General features: G+C 26.5%; 1 protein-coding gene across 4 annotated transcripts in view; it reads left to right on the plus strand.

Annotated features, from left to right (window-relative positions):
* Positions 1-23,885, plus strand: part of babo (TGF-beta receptor type-1 babo) — a 116,921-nt gene that overhangs the window by 29,136 nt on the left and 63,900 nt on the right. For 3 of the 4 annotated variants that reach the window (XM_075373106.1, XM_075373107.1, XM_075373110.1), the window contains exon 2: positions 3,701-3,821. In XM_075373106.1, the coding sequence (XP_075229221.1) occupies positions 3,701-3,821 (121 nt within the window). Of the gene's footprint in view, positions 1-3,700; positions 3,822-15,256; positions 15,391-23,885 lie in introns of those variants that run through there. The other variant, XM_075373108.1, reaches the window with a different exon arrangement.

Genomic DNA, 23,885 nt, shown 5'->3' on the forward strand with positions numbered 1-23,885 from the left:
GAGCAAATCCTTTTAGCATTTTAATGCTAAAATTCTACATTGTAGGTAAATAACTGTTGTGAAAATAAACTGTTTGTAAACAAATTAACAATGACAGCAGCGGAAACTTTGAAAGAGATGACAGTATGTCATTCCAAATTTACATTATTTCTAAATATATTTTATTGCATTAATTCCTAATATTATTATTGATATACATTATTTTCATAATTTAAGATTACTTTATAAACTAGTTATATTAAGAAAAATATTATATAAATAAATTTTTATTATAATAAATTGGAACTTTTTTTAGTGGCTTTGACCGTTATGGTCTTTTATCTTATATTAAATGCCTGAGACTTATAATGTGTATTTACACTTTGCATTATTTATTCTTGGTGACCCGCAGGGATTTGTTGATTAAATGTTGCTATGCTATTGAGATATTATTTCCTTAAATTTTCTGGATGTTACGGATCCAGGTTTTTTAGGGGGTTTATTCTACTAAAACAACATATTTTAATTGCAGATGTAAACAAAATAGATATAGTTAATTCAAAATCCAGAAGTGAAAGTGATAATTATATGTAGAATTATTATTTTTTGATAATTTACTTTTCATTTATTCAGCATTAAAATGATGGCTGTGTTTCAGGGTGAACAAGCTTGTTTATATCTAGGAATTCTGATCATATTGATGTATTTTATACTATACACAACATGTTTTAGTCTTCTTCCTGATGAATGTGTATATACAGGTTTTATTCAGACCTGAGTTGTTTTTGATCCCTACAAATATTTTTAAGTGGTTTTTTTATTTTAGGTTTTGCCAAATAGGCTTCTATAATGTAATCTTATACGTATCAAAAGTAATTTCTTGTAACACATATAAGATCAATTATTAAGTTTTGAAAGTAATATTTTTAAATGAATCTCAAGTTTTTTATATATTTATAATATGATCTTTGATATGCTTTAAAACATATTTTTATGAAAAAGGTGATACGGATGCAAGGTAGGTGAAAAAATCCAAATCCTTGCTAGAAATAAAACGAGACCAGATTTTCTTCAAGTCAGCATTTATTGATTATACATCAGTTACATGTGGAAGTATTATTTTATTAATTTCATTAAACTGGTTTTGAAGTTCATTTATGTATGCTTAAGCAAGAATGTGAAAACAGATAAGCAATCTGCTACTCTGTTATCTTTCTTCTTATACCTAAAAAAGGGGTGCATTGGATATTGGTTTAATGAACATCAGTCAATTTTTTTATCATCTTATGGATAAAAAATTTATTGGAGCAATTTTTTATCTTAGTGAGCCTTGGTCACAGAAATTTGTTTTCTTCTTTTTTTTTAATTAAAAAAATTGACTTGATTTAAAAAAACTTGTATTTTCACACGTTTATTATGCTTTCAGTTAAGTTTATACCTTTGTAGTTTATTATTTAAATATGATTAAAATTTCTACAAAATTTAAATTGAATAGAAAAAGTTTAATGTTTTATTTATATTTAACATTTACAGGAATATTAAAATATAATTAAAATTATACGCAATTTAATCTACACCATATAGCATTTATTTTAGGTATGTTTATTTATATTGAATCCAGAACATTTGTGTGTGTATAATATATATATATATATACACACAGTGTATATAATATATATATAATACAGTGTATATATATATACACTGTATTATATATATATACTGTATATATAATACTGTATTATTTTTAAACAATATTAGTTCATGATAATGTCTACGTTTTTTCAGTAAATATGTCAAATATTTGCCTTAAAACCAATAAATTATTAAAAATATATAAAAACCTTGCATATTTTTGCAAGACTTAAAATTTTTCATTCTGAATTATCAATCATATTATTTTCTGAACATAATATTTATGAAAAGAATATAAATTTTACAATGGGAAAATTCATAGTATTTGTTGGATTTTTGACCACATTTACATGTTTTTTATAAACATAATTTAGAATAAATAATTGCAATCACCTTTTGATAAACTCCAAAAAATGAGTATGTTCTCAGTTCAATCTGGCGTGTACTTAATTTTTTATTTTATACAAATTTAATCCTTACTCCTTTTAATCGCCTTGTTAATGAAGTCACAGAAAATGTCCAAGCTTCCATTTTGTACAAAAGTGCCAAAAAATGAATCGTTTTACTAATCTCATTCTTAATTTTGTTTTAAGACTGCTGCAAAGAACATTTTAATTTTTGTAAATGCTTAGTTTGTTTTATACCTAATTTTGAGCGTGTTTATATTTTAATTTATAAATCAACTAATGTATTTAGTTTTTAGTTTTAGATACTAAGTTTTCAATTTGTTAAAAATAAAGATATTTACCAGCTAATATATAAACTGGACTAAGATATGTAATGGCTTAATCAGGCAGTTAATCCAATCTAATCCAGATAGTTATTTGTAATATTTTGTCTGCTTATATTTATTAATGATCTTTTCAAAATCTATCTTAAGAAAAAATTCATAGTGGCATTTTGTCTCTGAGCAGCTGTAAGTGTTCATAAGAGGTTTAATAAACATAACTGTTAAAAATCAGTTGAAATTAATCTTATTGAAGTTGAACATTTTTTATCATCACCTGCGTGAAATCATGTGAACTGTTATATTAATCTTTTAATTACTTAAGACTAAAAGAAAAATTATTGACTGCTGTTAAATAATAAAATAAGTGTTATTTAACACTTATTATTAAGCTTTCACATCATGCGTATAACGATAATAATTTATTTACTAATGCAATAATTTATTTAACAGATAAGTTAAAAAATTGATTTCATTTTTTGGGAGGCAATATCATCTTCACTTTATGAAGGATGTATATATTTGAAATTATAAGTTTTAATATTAACATTTTGTTTTTTTGACCTATAATTATAATGTTTTTTAATACACTTTTAATTTTAATTTTATTTAAAAAAAGAAATAGGTTTTCAATTTTATCTATTGTTTATATATATAATATTTGTTAATAAATAAAATTTATTTTCATTAAACAAAATTAATGAAAATTTACTGTATTATCTTAAAGCTTGTGCATGGGAATATGAAATAGAAAATTCATAGCATACAAAAAAGTGCCATGCCTGACTGTAATTCAAACCTCTGGATATATTATATGATTTTCCTTGGAGATTCTAGAAAATTAGTTGGAAAACTTAGGATAAAAATAGTATGATTTCTTACATTCCAGTTAGTCTCTTATGTTTTTCATTTCTTTTACATTCCTTTTCTTATTTTTATTAAAACATGTGATTCATCTGTGGGTTTTTACTTTATAACAAACAATTAAAAAAAAAAAAATATATATATATATATATATATATACATATATTTAATGTGGACAGTGTTTTTACTTTGTCTGTATTGAAGTAAAAATAAAATTAAAAAAGTTAATAAAATAAACTTTCTTAAATAAAAAATAAAACCGACTTTAAAAAGCCACATTAAAACTAAACATAATATATTTTAGATAGTAATCAAAATTTCAGTCTTTTTTGAAGCCTATGCCTAATAAAAAAAGAGCCTTCCCAAAATCTTTTGCTGAAGTTAAAGACTAGAAATTTAAAGAAAAATTAAATAATTTTTTTTTTAGTCTAGCTTTTTAAATTCGTTTTATATAATTTGTATTTGAATTTTACTTGATGGTAATATTTTTCATAGGACTTCTGTGTCACTGCGATATCTGTGGACCAGAAACAAACCATACGTGCCAGACCGATGGATATTGCTTCACATCTATATCACTGGACAAAGAAAAAAATGTTCCTCGCCATGCATACAGGTATGATTATTGCTATAAGTTAACATAATATTATATTTTTTTTTGTTGGTGTGCTTTTATTTATTTATTTATTTTTATTATTGTTGTTTTTCATGGTGATAGGAAAATTCTAAATGATTGCTGTTGATACGAGTTAAAATTTGTTATTATGTAAAACTTTATAATTGTTTATTTAATGTCGGTTTAAAATGCGCTTTAATTGTAGAAAATAAGAAATATATTTTTTCTGAAATTATTTTATGTCGATAAGGTATTCTCTAAATGATTAACTTTAAATTCTTTTCTTTTCAGTGATTTTGTTTTCTATTTTGGACAGAATAGTTTTTCCATTGATAAACAAAAACTGTATATTTCATTATCCGAAAATCAGAAGATATTATATTAGCTCTATCAGCGTTGTAGTATATTGTATTTGTAATAGTTTATTGATCGTTTTTTTAAGGATTTATTGAGTTAAAATTTCTGTTTAAAGTAGATTTCTGTCATTTACTTTTAGTTATAACATGAATATGAAAATTGATAATTATTGTATTGAACACACACACACACACACACAGAGAGAGAGAGAGAGAGAGAGAGAGAGAGAGAGATTTTAATAAAGTTTGGGAACCATTAAATAACTTAATAACTTTCAACAGTAAAAAAATAGGATTCTGCTCCTCCCTCAAAATTATTATTTTTTGGTATAAGATGAACTCAAAAATCATAAATAGAAAGGTTAGAGTTATCAAGTTGATTTTTAGAGGGCATTGAAAAATAAAAAATGTCGTTTGAGTTGCTCCCCCCTACTGGGTGGTCTTGTACTACAAAATATATCATTCTGATTTAGTATCATTCGCTAAATTTTATTCTCATATTGTTTTACTGTTGGCCAAAAATTTTATTGGCATTTTAGACACTTTTGAAACTAGCCATGAAAAACATTAAATAACTGCCACTTTGGTTAGGGTTGCTATAGCCTGAAGTTTTTTGCCTGTTTCTTTTTTCTTGGAAAATTTTTGTTTTCCAATGTCCTTTAAAATAATGTAAATGTAAAATAATGTAAAAATATGTATATTAACATTCCTCAAATGTTATCTTTTTTTTCTAGTTAACTATTTTATTTTAATTTTATTATTTTCCAGTTTTTTCATATTTTAAATGTATTTGTTTTTATATTGGATTTGAGACTTAAATGACTTTAAAATTTAGTAACATATTTTTTTCTCATATATCCTGGTGTACTTTTATTTGGTCTTAAATTTAACATTGGAATGTTTATTTGTAGTAAAAAATGTTTATGTCTCACTTTCAGAAAATATATTATCCTCCAGTTTTTGGTAAGGTATGTTAAAAGCACTGTCTTTTAATGATTAAATAGAATATACAGAACTCTTAAACAGATTGAATTTTATCCCTCAAAATTGTTAGAAATTGCATTGGATTACTCTTAAATAATTAAAAGTTCATACTTTTGGCCTGGATTTTCAGGTTTGTGTTTTACTGATGATAGATTACTTGACTTCCAGAATCCTTTTGATGGCCTAGCTAGGGTTTAATTTTTGTTTGGTTTGCTAATTTGTGATAGCAAAATAACTCATCATCCAGAATTTTAGAAGCATAATTATAACGTATATGCTAAATGTTTATTTACAGATTTTATGAAAAGTTATGTCTCAAATCTCTGATCAATCTTTACTGATTGTTATTTTCAAATTTTTGGATCCCCGTATAGGTCTTCAAAATCCCAGCAGTCTGAATTAAATTTCTGGTTTTGTAAATGTATACATTTACATTAAAAGTAAAAAGTCTACATTTTGTTTAAAATGTAGACTTATTATGTGTTTATTATAATCATACCGAATTTTTAATCTTTATTATTAATTTTACAGATTATTGATCCTTATTCTCTTCAATGTACTCCCCTCCCCTATTTACATTCTTTTCCTAGCGGTGTTTCCACTTTGCGAAACAGTCCTTGATTGATTCATTTGAAGTGGCCTTTAAGGTCCGTGATGAATTTGCTTTAATATCATCAGTAGTCTCAAAATGTTGTACTTTCATCACGGATTTTAATTTCAGAAATAAGAAAAAATTGCAAGGTTCCAGGTCTGGCGAGTAGGAAGGCTTAAGGAGAACAGCCATCTGATTTTTGGCATAAAACTGATGAATTGATAAAGCTGAGCGTGTGGGCGCATATTACAAAAATCGCTACTAACATTTAAACACGTTACATTCAAATAACAATAACACAAAAACTAAACGAGATATCAATAATCCAAGTACATGTGGTTACAGAGGAGGTTATACGGAACACAGTGCTGTCAACCACATGTCACTAAGTATCTCTGCTGGCACGTAATTAAAAATGTTTGGTTATTTTCTGAACAGACCTCATAGATAATAGCTAGCATTAATTTTAATAAAACCATTACTGTTTTTTTGTGATTTTATTTTTTTAATTTCTTGCAGTTGGTTTTATTTAACAATAAACTTTCAAATTTATATTTTACTCATTAAATTTAATAACTTTTATCACTTACTTATTTCAAACTTGGTATAGTAATTGCTTTCTCTAAATGCTGTTGGTTTTTTAACGGTTTCAATAAAAAAAGATTTTACTATCTCTCTCTCTCTCTCTCACTCTCTCTCTCTCTCTCTATATATATATATAAAATATTGTATACATTTTTTTATTGATAACTTAGAAAATTTTCAAACAAAAATACATTGTCTATCTTGATTATGTTAAGGATTTTTATCTTTTTCAATTTTTTTTCCCTTAGTATTAGCATTAAATTATGAAAGGATTATTGCATAATGATATATATCCACCTATTATGTATTCAAAAACAATTTTCATGCGAAAAAAATTAGTCAAGAAAATGCAAAAAAATTAAAAAAAAAGAAAAAATGCAAGAAAATTAGTCAAGAGTACTAAGAGTAAACAAATAATTCATATTACAGTCCTGAGAGAGTTATTGGATTAGTTCATCTCATTCATAAGTAGACATTGCAGAGAACTTTAGTTAGGCTCAGTAGCCAGCCTTTTCATGCTGTTTCTGTACATTCCTTTTTTTAATTTTTATTAAGAAACATACTTTGCATCTTTTTATTTCTTTGAGTACATTTTTACTTATGAGCAAAATGTTTGTAGGATTGTTTAAGTTTTAAATTAAACAAAACCATAAAATAAAATAAATTATTTTAAAAAGTTAGAAAATCTGCATTTGAAAAAATATTACATGACAGTTCCTTTTAAATTTTGAAATGTACGTAGAATGAGGTATATTAGAGTATTGTTAGGCATCTGTTTTTTAATTTAATGCTGACTTTTAAGATCAAGGTTTTGAAAGAAGAAGAAGAAGAAGAAGAAAGTATTTTGAAAAGAATGTTAGAATTTTGAATTATCAGGCTTTTGAAAATTATAAAAAAAAGATTATCAAGATTATTTACTAATTGTTATTAATATTATTTATAACTTTTTTGTCATGAATTATAGGTAGATGATTAAGATTATTATATAAATAATTATTGTGTGAGATATTGGAATTTGCATTCAGGAAGTCATGCTAACAGTTCCCGGGCCTAGTTCTATAAAGCCTAACTTCTACATCTTGAACTTTAACTTGTATCATTATATAACGCCTAAATTAAGTTAAGTAAATGTAGTCCTTGAACTCGAATGAAACATTTATGGTTAGATATCTCTCTTTATAATTGTGATGTAATCTAATTTGTGCTGCAGCCTCAAGTTCAAGTTGATTGGTTCTTCAGCACGGTTTCTAGATATTGATTAATAAGTAAACTATTTTATTGTTATTTGAGTAGAATCTTCCATTTCCATTTATATCAATTAATCTGTGAACTTTTTTATATCTTATTAAATTTGAATAATTTAAATACACACACTGATGAGGTTTACACATTTTTCTGTTAATATCAGGTATCCGTTTGAAATGATTGTGTCATAAAAAAGATAAACTAAAGTAAAATTAGTATCAAATGTTCATTATATTTACTCTATACTCTTTTCTGAAAATTTACATTGTGTTATAGTTCATTTACATGGAATTTTTTTTGATCATGACTTTTTGTTAATAAATGACCTACTTGGTCATTCATCCATAAGAAACAGAAGTTTAGGTGACTGAAGATATGGATTGACAAACATGAAATAACAGTCCTTACGCTGTAAACAGTAAGTTCTGGTATTTGAAGTCATCATTGAAACCACTGCTATTAAATTTGTGTTTTTAAACTTTTCTTGTTTTAACTCCTTTGCTTGTAATATTTTATTTATTTATTGTTATTTTATTTATCAGATGTTACCAGGTTGGAATAAATTTAAGCCTTTGTTGTACTGGTTGGTATATATTTTTAAAATACTCTAAAAAATTAATATTTTGATTAAATTGTTCAAATTATTCTAATTAGGTATTTCTAACTATATTTTATTTTACCTTACAACAATGTCTGAGATAGGGTTGAAAATGCATACTAATTTTTACTACTATTTTAGAACAGTTTTTACTATTTTTCTTTTAATAAAAAAAAATATAAGAAAATATTAGGTAGTTGCAAGAGTGGATATCTATCTGCAAACATCCTAGAGGGGGAGAGGCACCTACCACAGGGAATATCTTTAGTCACACTTCACTCTGACTTCCCTACTGTATAAAAAGCCTTACTGTTAATTATATATTTTTTTTGAACATCTTACTTCTGTCTAAAATTAAGCCATTTTGCCTGGTTATAGATTCAGCTATATCCAGCCTATATCCAGGTACATAACTGAAATTCATTGCCGAAAACCAAGAAGATCAGAAATGAGTGCAGTAAGGGCATCAGCAGAGTTTTCAATCAGTATTCAAATCAGTATTCAATCAGTACCCTACACTATAGAAACAAAACAGGAAATTCTATACTCCAGCACTCCTTTAAATTAGAAGTTAGTTATAATTAATCCAACACCCCTTTCTAATTAGAAATGCTGCTTAACCATACACTTAAAGAATTCTGCAACAATTATTAAATTAATTAAAATGTGCCTGTAGATAATGATTGATCCTTTAACAATCAATCTAAAAAATTTCACAGAATTTTTAATGTTGTCCTACTGTTATTTATTATCTCCAACTGCATCCGCATATGTTGTCCTGTAAGTATATTCATATAAACTCTTTACTCTAAACTTTCCCCTGCAAAGAAATCGTAATGGTGTGATAGGCTGATTTCATATGAACTTAATATAACCTATGTGAATTATCATTTTATCTTTCTTGATTGATGTTTACATTTACCATGACTTATCATCATATGGTTCACAGTCATCCACCTCATACAGTTGATGTCTAAGGAACAATGTTAAGAGGCATTGTGTAAAAACCTTATTAGTATAGATATCCCCCTTTCCTGCTATACCTGCACCATATTCTGTTCTGTAACACTAGTGAGTGTTGTATTGTAACTACATAATTTTGTATTTTATTATGATGCGACTTTCATATTGCAATTATAGTTATGCGATATAAACTTCAGATCAGTCAGGCATATCCTGACAGAATGCATGGTGCATAGTTTTACACCATGCACTTAATGAAGTGCTATATGACGGGTCTCATGAACCAAAATTGATATTAGTAATTGCATATAAGGTAAATGTGTAATGTAATTAGCAGAATTTAACACGTTGGTTCAAATAGTTGCACTACACTACCATGCCAATTTACAGAAGTATTGGAATGGTTGCCGTAGGAGAAATAAGTCTACTCCCCATTCCAACATCTTTCTACTTTACTACTTTTAATAAATGAAGTCAATTATGCCTTAAAATGTGAATTTTCATTCAAAATTGTACACTGTTATATGTTATTGTTGGAAGCATAGTAATAAGTATCAACTTTTATAATTGGAGGGATAAGGAAACGATTAAATTTTAACTTGAATTCTGAAAAGTTCAGCATTGTGGATGCTTTTTATTTTAATTAACTTGAAAAAAAACTTCTTTGAACATTATTGCAGGTGTAAGTTACATACATGGGATTTTTTCATGTAATTTAATTTATAGAAGTAAGTTGGCTTTACATGAACTGTTGGTTTGTAAAATGCCTTACATTAAGTGATTTTCATATGCTTGACATTTCATGAATAAGTATGGATTTAATTATGTACTTTTAATGATATGAAGAACGTTTTGAGTGTTTACATAATGGTATACGTTTTTATTTTTTAGTATCATATATATGTATACTACTTGTATATTCACTTCTAATAACAAATTTTAAACTTATTGATAAATTATATTTAAAATAATTTATGAAGATAGAAAGATAGAAAAAACAATGTACTGAGTAAAAGATGTTAATTTTATGAACTTTGATTTTTGTGTAGCTTGGTTAAACAAGAAAAAAGGTGCTATTATAATATAATGGGATGATTCAATTTTTTCCCTTATACGATAAGGAAAAAACACCCACTATAAGTTTGAAAATTAGTATTCAAAATTACTTTTGGATAAGTAATAAGATACTTGTAGGTTTTAGATAAAAACTCATTTTATGCAAAAATAAACTTTACTGATTTTGATAATATTTTTTGGATCAATTTTAAAATAAAAAATAATGTTTCTCACCCAAAGTAAAATTCAATATAGGTTTATTTATATACTGAATGAGTAAAATCTACAAGTTAATTTTGATTATTAATTTTATAAATTTCAGTTCATTATTTTCCTTGTCACACAAAGAAAAGAATTGAATAGATTTCTTTATGTAAGCATAAATGTCCTTTTTTTTAATAGTGTATTTAAACTGAGCTTTATTAAACAAAAAACTAAGTCCATAAAATTAACAACAGCTTTTGGTCTGTATATTTTTCTGTCTTTCTAACTTATTATTTTTATAAAAGAATCTGTTAACAATTATGTTTAGAATGGGTGTGTTTTTGAAGTATGATACTGATTAAAGTATATTAGTTGAAGAGTGATAACCTGAGCGAATATGGAATTTTCTATTAATAATGTGATAAAATGAACTCGCTTCTAAATTTCAATCTTGATAACCATCCAGACAGCAACATATGTTTATGATTACTGATTATGCGGTGACTAAAGTCACCTTGTATTATATATAATATTTGTAGTATTATCTGGATTTAAAAAAATATTTTAATGTTCATATTTTGCATTAAAATTTGTTCTTATTAAAAAAAGTAAACTTAAAAAGGCAAACAAGAAATGTTTAAGCAAATAAAACAAATTTTTTTAAACTTGAATAGAAAACTTACAAAGAAAATAAAAAAAGTCTGATTTTAATATAAGTAATAATATAAATATTACTTATATTATATTATAAAGATAATAATTGCAATATTATATTATATTATTTTCTTTATATTATAAAGAAAAGAATAATAGTAATATTACTAAAAGAGTATTTGTTCATATATATATAAACAAATACTTTTTTGTTGAACATATTGCCTAATATGTGCTGTGATAATTACCAAAAACTACAGAGAAACACCAAAATAACAAGCTTTCTATAAAAACATTAGAGTATTTTATACAATAATCTTTTTAAATCTATGGATTCATGTTCATTTACAAAATATGAGAGTTGTTCAAAATGATCTCAGTCTGACACAGGGATGGCGCAAAAAATCAACACATTAGTATTTAATCATACTTCTGCCATATTGGTCATATTATTTGACAGGTATGATCATTTAGATGGTGTGTTGGAAAGTTTTAGATGTATGTGTTTAGTTGCTTATGTGTGGGTGGTCATGTAAAGCAAACAAGTTTTGACATTTGCTGAAAATTGGATAAATTCAAATTTTATCTGTTATAAAATATTTTGTTTTAAAAGGTTTACCCAATGAACATACAAATAGAGTTAGTTTCTACTTTAAAGGATTCTTCCCCTTTGTTTTTTATAGTAAAAAGTCGGCTGTTGAATTTGAACATGGTCATCCATTCATTGAAGATTATGAACACTCGGGACACCCAAAATTAACATCTTGACAGACTGTGTTCATTACATTTTACACAATGTTTTTGAAAAAGAATGTTTTCCGCTTAATGGACGTCTCATTTATTAACAGTCAACCAAAAATGCATTTGACTAAATACCCAAGGGCATTTAGACTTATTTAAACACGATTCCTTTGACGATGTTTTATAACACTAGATGAACCTTGAATTCACTGTTACACACCAGTGACCAAAAAGCAGTCCAAACTGTGATTGGGACCAGGTGAAAGTGGACTAAAATAATTGAAAAGTTTCATTTGCAGGAAAAGTCACGGCTAAGATTTTTTTGGGATTCTTGTGGTGTAATACTCCTAGACTACTTTGAAAGAGGCAGGATCATCAACAGGGGTACTGCGCTTCACTACTGGACTGATTAAAGGTTGCTGTTCAGGCTAAATATCCAGATTTGGCCAAAAAGAAATTCTCTTTCATCATGATAATGTACTTGCACACACATCTTGGGTAGTTGCTGCAAAATTTAATGACCTGTGTTTCAGTGTGCTTCCATATGTGCTGTATTTGCTGGATTTGGCTCTCAGTGATTACCTTCTCTTCTCAAATTTGAAGAAATGACTTACTTAATAAGATTTACCTCAAATGATGAGGACAAAGCTGAGTCAGACCCTTATTTTGCAGCGGTAGAGAAATTGGTTGACAAATATTGAGGATATTAAAAATTTGAAAGTCGTAAGTCTAAATAGACTTACATAGATAGACTTACTTTGACATAGACACCTTGTGTCTATGTCAAAAAATAAATAAAAACTTTTTGAAAAATCTTGTGTTTTGTTTATCAGGTTGAATATTTTCTGAACGGCCGTTGTATTTTATTAATGATGATGAATACGTAGATACAAAAAACTTATTGTATAAAATGCTTTAATGTTTTTATAGCAAGCTTGTGATTTTAACACTAGATAAACATTACCATCATAACATGTAAAATCTGATAGTTGGTCATGACTCAACCAAAAATGAAAAAAAAGACCTCATTAATCTTCATCAAACACTGTACTAAGAACACTAGTAAACACAGTTATAATGATGTGTTTTAGAAGATTAGAATTAACTGACAGCTTCCATTCTGTATATATAATTGGAATGATGCATATTAAAGAACAAATTGTTATGACATTTTAGGTTCATTAGTAGCTTGTGAATTTTATGGAGAAAAAAATTTACTAAAACATATTTTAATGTTATTTAGTTATGATCTAACACCTTTTGTCTATGATATATCTGAAGTAATTTTTGGCAATGGCGTGTATAAAAAATAATCAAAAGCTAGATGAGACCATTTGTTTGAATGGACTGGTGAATTTACATTCTCTAATGAATTTTTTAATTTGAATTAAATGTGTACATTTTTGGTTGATCGACAGACTATTGAGCTTTCACATATATCAGATTACAAAGGTGGCCAAGAATAACTTATTAAGTAGAAAATGCTGAAATTAGGTAAAATTTGTTAATACTTGTGCAGTAATTTCCAGGTTCTGGACTGTTTTTTGTTTTTGTCTAAACAAAAACAAGAAACAGCATTAACAAAATCGATGATGCTTAACATTTACAATTAATTTTATTAATGTGCATTTAAATGACTACTTAACAAATTAGATATTTGCCAAAACTTATTGTTTGGCATGAAGTTCTATTACTTTTTAAAATCATCTTCTTGACTATTTTTTCACCATCAGGATGTTTAATTACTTTCATTTACAGCTACTTTCTCATAAATCTGTTGTTTTGTAATATTTTGTAGATCTTGGTAATGAATTCTGTATTGTAATGTTATCATTTTTTTGCTTTTTATTTATTTATTCATTCCATTTATTATTAATTAATAACAAATATGTTAACCTCTGCATTTATACATTATGGCACAACATTCACATATATGTATGTACATTTTAACAAAAATACTTATTTGACTATTTTTATACCACTTTTAATTCATTTAATTGTAACAACCAGTTAAAATTAAAGTATCAATCTCCATGGCACAGTGGCAGCATCTTCTTTCATCTGGATGTCCTGGGTTCAAATTCCGGTCAGGCTTGTCATTTTTCATATGCTTCAAATTTTCATTCTCATAAGGAAAAACTGACCAAAGCAGTTGATGCTGTTATCTCAACAAAAAAAAAAAATGCATTTAGAAAATTATAAATTGAAAATTATCATTCGCCATTGTAAATTAATGGCCAATCTTCTTTTTCTTTTTCAATTATTTTAAAGCAGTTTTCCATTATTTCACGTGTTACATATTACATTCATGGTTTTATTTTAATTATGCATTTTTTAACATATTAAATTTGACCAATACATGAACAAAAGCTTTTCTAAGAATCCATTTATCCTAATTCACTTGCTGTTTTTATAATTAATTCTTCCCCAGCCCATTGATTGATGTCATAAAGTGTTGACTGTGTTTAATATACTTATTAAATTTATGTTTATTTGCATTCTTCATACAGATAGGATTTCCTCCCTATTTGTACTTGAGAAAAGTATAAAAAACATAAGCAGTAATGTTTCTATAATATTAATATGCCTTTTTCATATCTGTAATTTTTATACATGTTAGTCATTGTATGTTTTTAATTTGTATTTATTGAAAATCAAAATAAAATTCATTGTTTAGAACTTAACCTTTTTCTGTAGGGACAGTTACAACATATTTTAAACTACTTAAAAATGAATGCGTTTATATATGTGTATATATATATATATCTTCTTTTTTAAAAAAATATATAAATTTCTAAGTAAATAAAATAAGATTTAGTATTTGTAATTATTGAATTACTGTTTATAAATGAAATAAGTATAAATACAATTTGTTTTTCAAAAGTTCATTTTTATATGAAGTATAAGTGATCACATATACATTCCATGTGATCAAACATGAATTGCTAGTTTATGTGATTACTATGCAATATAGCGCGGGTTATTGATGTTAAACAATAAATTAAAATATAATTAGAAAAAAAAATTGGTCGTATGTAATTTGTTTTCTATGTGCAAAATTCCATCAATTTATTCTTTGTTGTGTTTACATTAATAAATTATCAGTTCATTATTAATAAAACATTGATAATTAGTGTTAACTGTATAATATCTTAATTTATATATCGTACAGGGTTAACAAATATATTATTTTTATTTTGTTATTTATAGTTTTAAAGTAATAGATAACAGCAAATTGATTTTTGATGGTGACTATTATTTTAATGCTGTTGACCTTATTTTGAAATTTTAATTGATAAATTTGCAAAATTTTATCTAAATGACATATAACCTAGTTTATAGGAAATAATATATTTTATGAAGAAAGTGACATAACTTTTATTTAGTACTGTAATAATTTTGTAGAATGTGTTTCTCATTTACCAATTTTTTAATATTGTTGTAATTCTGTACGGTATTCATGTTTTAAATTTGACTACTTATTAACACATGTAAAAAAAAAGAAGAAAACTAGTCAACAATTAATCGCAAATTTTTTTTTAATTTGAATTTATAATTGAAAATGACTGGGATTACCTTCCTTTCCTAACCGTAAGTTTCTTTTATTTGTGTGTCGTGATTCTACTCCAGTAATTATAAGATTGTTGAATTAGCATTCTGCTGAAAACCTCATTAAATATGAGATTTGGAAATCGTTTTGAATTATTTTTTATTTTCTCTTTTCATCTGTTTATTAAAAACGTAAGGTTTTCATTTTCTTAAAGCCAATTATTTCTGATGTTATTTCAGAGTGATTTTAATGATTCCTTATGATTTTAGAAACATATTCTTATCTATATTGGTTATAAATGCTGAGTTACTATTTTTATTTTTGTAAAACAAAGTGACTCGTGTTCAACAAATATAGCTTATTTCTAACACAGCTGCTCTATGTTTTGATAGCTCCCAACTGTTACACTGTGTTTATTATGCTTGCTGTTCTTCTAATTGTAAATATATACTTGTTTTCTGTTTTAAATAGTTCAAAATAATAATTTAAAATAAGAAAAAATAAAATCATTGATTAAATAAGGAATCGATTCCAAAAAAAATTTTTGATCAAGAATTTAGGTATCAGAAATCTGTAAACTTTTGAAGAAGAGTGTAAATATAATTGGATTTTCAGTTTTTATAAGCTAGCTAGTTTTTACTATTGAATTCATTATAATGTTGCAATTTATGTTTTGCTATAAAATTTTGGTCAGACTATTTTATTTTAATATAAACTTCTTATGTTAGATTGTAAACCTGGTAACAATCGATTTGTTTTTTCTATAGTTACTAAAAATAGATGAAGAGAAAACAGACTTTCTATAATGAACTGAAGAAAAACATATTGCATATGTGTGTTCTTTATATAAACATGTGCGTGTGTATACATACATAGTCACACATACATATATACGTATTATAAACAAAAAAATAGTTTGATTAAAAAATAGAAGCATTGAAAACTTGTTTTTTTTTGTCTTTTATTATCCGTTTTTTTAATTTTATTTTTGAATTGAACTGTAAAATATTGTAAAGTTAAAAACAATAGCCTGAATGTTTTTATTACATTTTGGGAACCCAGACACTTAGAAATTAAATTAAACTCATGTCGTTTTTTTTCAGAAGTATCTTACTCTATATCTTGCTGTGGTATAACTATCTAATTCGGACAGTCAAAATCATGACTGAAGGAAATTAATTTTCACTTTACAGTATTCTGATTTTGCGGATTTCCAAAATTTGGCGCATTTTTTTATTGTTTTGTAAAATAATACCTTAGTTTATCTGATTTAAGAAATTATTTTTATGGAGAAAAAATATCAAATTAAATAATTGGATTCTATATATAACTTTTATTTTGTACAAGAACCTTGTAAAATTAAAATGATTAATCGTATCTCCAAAACTTTTGGCCAAAGAGTAGGAAATACAATCAAAATTTTTTAATTAACAATATAGAAAATTTTATAGATTTGTTTTAATAACTTGGATTAGCTTGTAAAATTGGATTATTTTGAATTATTTCCCATGAAACTAGTAATTAATTTTTTAAAATAATTTTTATCACATGAATAAATTTGGTTAAAACTGTTTTTCTTTTTAATTTTGTTTACCATAAGATTATTAAACATGTTTTTAAATGCATTTATGAAATTTTTATCAAGAAAGAGTTGGAACTCCAATTAAAAATTTAAAGAATATCTTAAGTCACCCAATTTTTGTGTTGTAATCGTTTTTTTCCAAATGAAGGAAAAAATGTTAAAATGCATCCTGAGCTGGTAGATCTCATAAAACCTATCAAGAAGAGAAGTAGTTTAAAATACATATGAGATTTCGATTTATTAACTAACAAAAACACACACACATATATATATATATATATATACATATGTGTGTGTGTGTGTACATATATAGTCACACATACATATATATGTATTATAAACAAAAAATAGTTTGATTAAAAAATAGAAGCATTGAAAACTTGTTTCTTTTGTTCTTTATTACCCACTTTTTTATTTTCTTTTTGAATCCAACTGTAAAATATTGTAAAGTTAAAAAACAATAGCCTGAATGTTTTTGCTACATTAATTTAATTTTAATTACATTAATTTAGATATATATATATATATATATATATATCTGAAATTAATGCTTCTTTTACATTCTAAATAACTAGAAGGGGTAGCATCTTTAAAGGGTGTGAAGTAAGATAAAATGCAAAGTGTGTTGAAATCTTGTTAAAATAAATTGGTTCTTATAATTTACCTAATTAAGATAATATACATTGGGTTACAGTTTCACCAAATGCTGTTGGCACTTGAAATTTATTATGCTTTAAAGAATCTATTTGTATGAAAATATAAGATATTTGAAACAGAATTTAAACTACATTTTTTGGAAACTGATAAAATAATAATATGTAGTGGGTTAAACCAAAGGAAATAACAAAAAATAGTTATGATTAGGAAATTCAGAATTTTTGTATTGAAAAAGATTGAGATTAAATAATTTTTTTATTTATTCAAGAATATTTAAAAGCATTAAAGAATTCTTAAATTTATTAAGAGAATATTTAAAAATTTTTCTTTTAACTATCATTCGAGTGATAAAATAGAAAAAAATTGTGTAATACCTCCTTCCTTGGCCTGCTTTCAAAATGCTATAGAATCTATGTTTGATTCACAAAAAATGAATGTGCGAATCTTATTAAAAGTTAATAAGCTGTTCAAAAGCAATACCTTAAAACTAACAAACAACATTAATTTTTCATATCTGTTGAGCAGTACACTTTTTCAGTCAGAAATCAATCATGACAAAGAAAGGATTAATGTGAAAATATTTTTTTTCTACTTCTTTTGTGTGTGTTTTTTGTATAAAAATTTGATTGAGATGTTTTTGCTTCAGTCCATTATTGAAATTTAAATTTCTATTAGAAATCATACACATATATGTGCACACAAGATAAGTAACAGGTATTGAAGCGAGCTAAAACATTTTTGTAGCTTAATCAGTTCCTAAAGTTTGTGCACTATTTCTTGAATACTGTATATCCATAATTTTTGTACACAAAGTAGAAGTAATTTTTCTAATTTCTGATACATTAAGACATTCAATTTATCTTAAACTGTATACTATTTTGCAAGCCCTTATCACAGATTAGTTAGATTATAAAATCACTGTAGACAGAATAAAAATAGTTCTTATAATTTTAAAGCATATTCATTTTAAATGTTAATTATAATTTTAAGAGTCTGGTCTTAAATAAAAATAAATTGCAGTAAATTAAATCATAACAATAACACATGTATTAAATAGTGATTATAAAAATAATTTCACTTACCGATCTTTATTTAAATGGTATTGACTACTAAATGTATCTACAGTTGACAGTTGCAGATGACTCATTTGGGTCTTGCACATCAATGACATTTTTCCTATTCTACCATAGTGGTAGTGATAACTTCACATGCAGTTAGGATATTAAAACATATCCTCTCTGTTAATAATAAACACTCTTATTGATCTGTATTTATCATAGTATTGATTGTTAACTGATTTGACTAGTTCAAATTTTTTGCACCAGAGAAAACTAATTTTATGTTTAAAATAATGATTTACAAATTTTTGTCACCATCATTATTATTATTATTAATAATAATTATTCTCTAAAATAAAACAAAATAATCTTTATTGGAGGAAGAGAGTAATTTGCAACCTAATCTTACTGGTGAACTATAATATTAGTTATCAAAATAAAATGTAATACCATCTTTGTGGCTGTAAAAGTATTTATCATTTATTACAGTATTTAGTTAATGAATATTTATCTGTTTAACTGTTAATATTTATTCCCTTGATCATGGTGGCCTACGAACCACCAAGATCAAGGGTCAAGGCCCTCTTGGCCCTTTGTCCAATAGCCGTGGCTAAAAAATAGTTGTGGCTATTTTTTTTTTTTTAGATATCTAGAAGCTCAATAATATTTTAATTCTTTCTGAATATATCCAGTTAGTTGAAATCCAGCTCAGAAATATTTAGTTTCACCATAGATTTTTAAGGTTTTTAAAGAGTTACTAAATTTAATGGTTTTAATATCTGGCAAAAAAGTAACAATACAGAACAGCGTAGTAATGTTAAGTTTATTTATTGATGTTTATCTGCTAGATATAACAAATATGTGTTAAGTGCTTATATTTTGAATTGAAATTAGTTTAAGGATCATTACAAAACTATTGAATACATTTGAAGGTTATAAACGAGGGCAAGTCAAAAAGTAAAGTGAATTCAAAAAATTAATATATTTATTTTTACTTACATAAATGATACATGCATTATTTTTCAACATAATCCCCTCCTATTTCTATGCACTTAGTCCATCTTTTAAGAGCTTTTCAATTCCTTCCTGGAAGAAAGTTTTTGGTCTGGTGTGCAGAAAATGTTTCACTGCTTCTATGGTCTCTTCATCAGATTGATTATGATTTCCTTGCAACTCTTCTTTTAATGGTCCAAAAAGATGAAAATCGAAATCGCTTGGAGCCAGGTCCGGACTGTATGGAGGGTGGTCCAGCAGTTCAAAACCGAGATCTTGAAGGCAAAGGATGTTTTTTTAACTGTATGAGGTTAAGTGTTATCCTGAAGAAAAAATCATGCGTTTAGAAAGTTTACATCCTTTGGATTTGATTTTTGGTTTCAGTAAATGCAGTAGCTCACACTAATTGTCACTGTTTACTGATTGACCTTTAGGTATGAAGTAAACCAAAAGTTAACCTTCCACATCCCAGAATATTGTCATCATCACCTTTCCTGCAGCCATCTGAGTTTTAACTTTTTTGGTGTGGAAGATAAAGGGCGTTTCCACAGTAAACTTTGTTACTTACTGTCGAGTTCAAAGTGATGGACTCATATCTCATCAACGGTTATTATTCGCTTAAGAAATGAGTCTCCTTCATTTTCATAACTGAATGTATTGTCTCATTGTTAGCTATTTGTGATTGTGTTTAAAAGTCTATTTAAAATGAGTGTTCATTTGTCTGATTGCATCAAGGAAAACGCTTCTCTTTTCCTTGAAGAAAGCTTCTGGAAAATTTTCAAACAATTCTGTTTGTGAATATTGGTCAACTGACATGGAACCCAACAAGCTCAGACTTTTCGAAAGTTTAAAGAATCATGGATGATTGAAAATGCTTAGTCATGGCTTATATTCAGCTCACTTGCAATGTCAACAACTTTAATTCGTCAATTACCGAGAATATTTGTTTAACTGCTTCTATATTGTCATTAGTCTTTGAAGTAGATGGCCTATCTTGCCGCTGATCATCACAGACAGAAATCCTATCATTTTTAAAGTGATCAATCATTCGTAGATCTTGCTTCCTCTCAAACAACTCTCTTCATATTGTTGCTGCATTCTACGAATAATCTCTGCTAGTTTCACCCCTTTTGAGCAGAGAAAACGTATCACTGCTTGCATTTCTTCCTTGGTGCAATCAGACAAATGAACACTCATTTTAAACAGACTTTTATACACAATCACAAATAGCTAACAATGAGACAATACTTTCTATTAACAGCTGTTAGAGGTTATGAGTTATAGCAGAACAGTCATTGCTGCCATACATAGCATTGGGAGGGAAATCAAAATGTTCCTTTATTTTTTGAAACCTACATATATATGTATATATAGATATATATACATATTATTTTTTTTCTACTTTCTGCCGTATTTTTAATCCATGCTTAACGCATTCATAGATATCTCTACTTCATCAGAATGTTTTATGTGGAATTACATTAAAAATATTGAGAAGTATGTTTTAGTGTACCATTTCAATTGATCATGTGTGAGATTGTATTGTTTTTAATTTAATTGTAGTATTGTATTGGGGAAAAAGTTTTTTCTTATTCTCCCAGTAGATGGCTTTAGGATTGCATAATACTGGTAATATTAATTGAATCTAACAACACTCGCGTGGTTTCGAAAGATAACATATCACACGCATTTTTAGAAAGGTTATGATTATATTATTTTATTTATTTAAAAGTTATTGGGTCTTGAAAATTAATGAAAATAAATAAGAAATTTGATTTATTTTAACATTTTATTACAAAAAGGGAAGAATGGCTTAGGCTGCTATAAAAATCTGTGATGTTAATAGACATTATGCAGTATCAGTATGTATGCCACAAAGTTAGTTCAAGCATTTTCAAGGAAGTTTTTATGTCGATAGTGCACCTTGCTCTGCTTGGCCGATAACTGAAAATGTCAAAAAAATGAAATGAAAATGTGAAATCTTGGGAAAAAATTGAACAAGACCACACACTAGTGGTCATGTTATCATCAGTAACAAACTAAACATCAACCCCATTATACTTTTAAACTGTTTGAAGAAGGTGGATACAAAAAAAAATCAATATTTGGGTGCCACGTGATTTAACAATGAAAAATTTAATTGGTTGAATTTCCATTTGTGAATCGTTGCTAAAGTAGGGAAAATCAAACTGTTTTTGAAACTGCCCATTATGGGCATTGAAAAAGTATCACATACGACAATAATCTGTGGAAAAGATTATGGTTGAAATGAGGTGAAACTTCACATGTGGTGTTAAAACTCGGATTTCACTAAGAAAAGCTCTTGATGTTGTGTGTATGGTGAGAACAGAATGGAATTGTTCACTATGAGCTGCTGCTTCTTGTCAAACTGCTGCTTCTAACTTCTACTGTTAGCAACTGGAAAGATTAAGCCAAGCGATCAAGATAAAGTGACCAGAATTGATCAAAAGGAAAGTTGTCATCTTTCATCACACCGACACAGACCCTCACAACAGGCCATATCTTTAGAGACCTGTCAAAGATTGAGAGAGCTTGGCAAGGAAGTTACGATGCATCTACTTATAGTCCTTACCATATACCATCAGATTACCATTTGTTTCAGTATCTACAGAATTCTCTTAATGATGTAAAGTTGACTTTAAAAGAGGCATATGAAAATCATTCACAGTTTTTTTTGTTGAGAAAGCAGAAGTACAGAAGTTTTACAATTACTAATTATGATTTTATTCCAAAATTGCAAAAGGTGGTCAATCAAAATGGTACGTATTTGGTTTAATGATATCATTTGAAATAAAAAAAACCTTGTTCTACTTTTGCATTAAAATACAAAAAAGCTTTTTCCTCAACTCTTTTTATGTATATTTAATTATGTTACTTTTAAGTATTATTTTCAATTTTTTTCTGGATTGTATGTTTTTTTTTTTTTTTTGTTAAAAAATAAATAAAAAAAATAATTTAATTTTAATAAAGAAATTTACAACATTTATTTTTAGAAGTGCCTAATAAAACGATGCTGATTGTTAACACTTGGTTTCCTGTACAGGAAATTAACAATTCAAGAATTGCATTTCTGGTTTTGTATTTTAATTTAATGGCTCCACGATTTTGTTATTGAACTCTAATTAGCAATAAATCCTGGCTTGGTGATCATGGATTTGATAAGCTACAATTATAGTTGATACTTGAGTGATACAGCTGCTTACATGTATAGTTCATTTACATTCATATGTATCATCCTCATTCATTTTCTGAAGTACTACCTTATGGTGGTTGTGGAGGTTAAACAGACAGACAGAAAGAAAGAAAGATCCTTAATAAAAAAACATGCCCTATATTTTTTTAGGATGTACAGAATATTATAATAATCAATCAGATTGTTAAAAATATTGCAAAACTATAAATAAAAAATATTATATTACATGAATAAATGACAATTAAAAATGCAGCTTACTTTCTAAATATATTGAAATATTTTTTCTGAGGTCTTTTATAATTATTGTTCAGTTTTTAACAGAATTATTATAGTTGGTATTACTGTTGGTAATGGTGCTCATCTTGATGAGGTTAAGAGACTTTTAATGTACAATCTCCGTAGAATAGTGTTTACTCGATTAATGTTCTTTTTTTAACAAATTAAGTGTAAGTAAATTTTATTTTACATTGATCATGCATGGGTGGCATTACATTTAAATGTTATTTTAAAAAATGTTCATGTTTTTATTATGTTTTAAATAACAAAGTAGTTTGTTGTTGAAAAAAAAATCAGTTTAATAGTGCACTATTAGTTTATAAAGCTGGATCCTAATGATGAGGCTATATATACACTCAGTAATGTATATGTTTATGGTAATAGGATGGACGCACATGCTTACCTGTGTTTATGTTAAAAATAAGTAACAGTTATTTTTATCAGTATGATTTTTACAATTATCTAAACTTGACTTGGTACATCTCTCTTTAATCCTCCAATCTATCCTTCAAAATCTGCTTGGATTTATGACTTTTCTAATGTTAACTCAGGAGAGAAGGTTTTTACTTTTTTACTTCTTCATTTAATCATTATGTTTGCTGGAATAATGACTGAAAAATCGTTAGTTGTAAAATGTGTATGCATACTTCGTGTCATACAAGTGTAATATATACTCTTCAGTGTATACTCTCTTAGAAATCATTTTTCTCTAAGATACAGTATAAAATAATATATATCTAATTATAATGATAGTAG

Source organism: Lycorma delicatula, chromosome 8 (assembly GCF_047948215.1).
Source record: "Lycorma delicatula isolate Av1 chromosome 8, ASM4794821v1, whole genome shotgun sequence".
Lineage (NCBI taxonomy): Eukaryota > Metazoa > Arthropoda > Insecta > Hemiptera > Fulgoridae > Lycorma > Lycorma delicatula.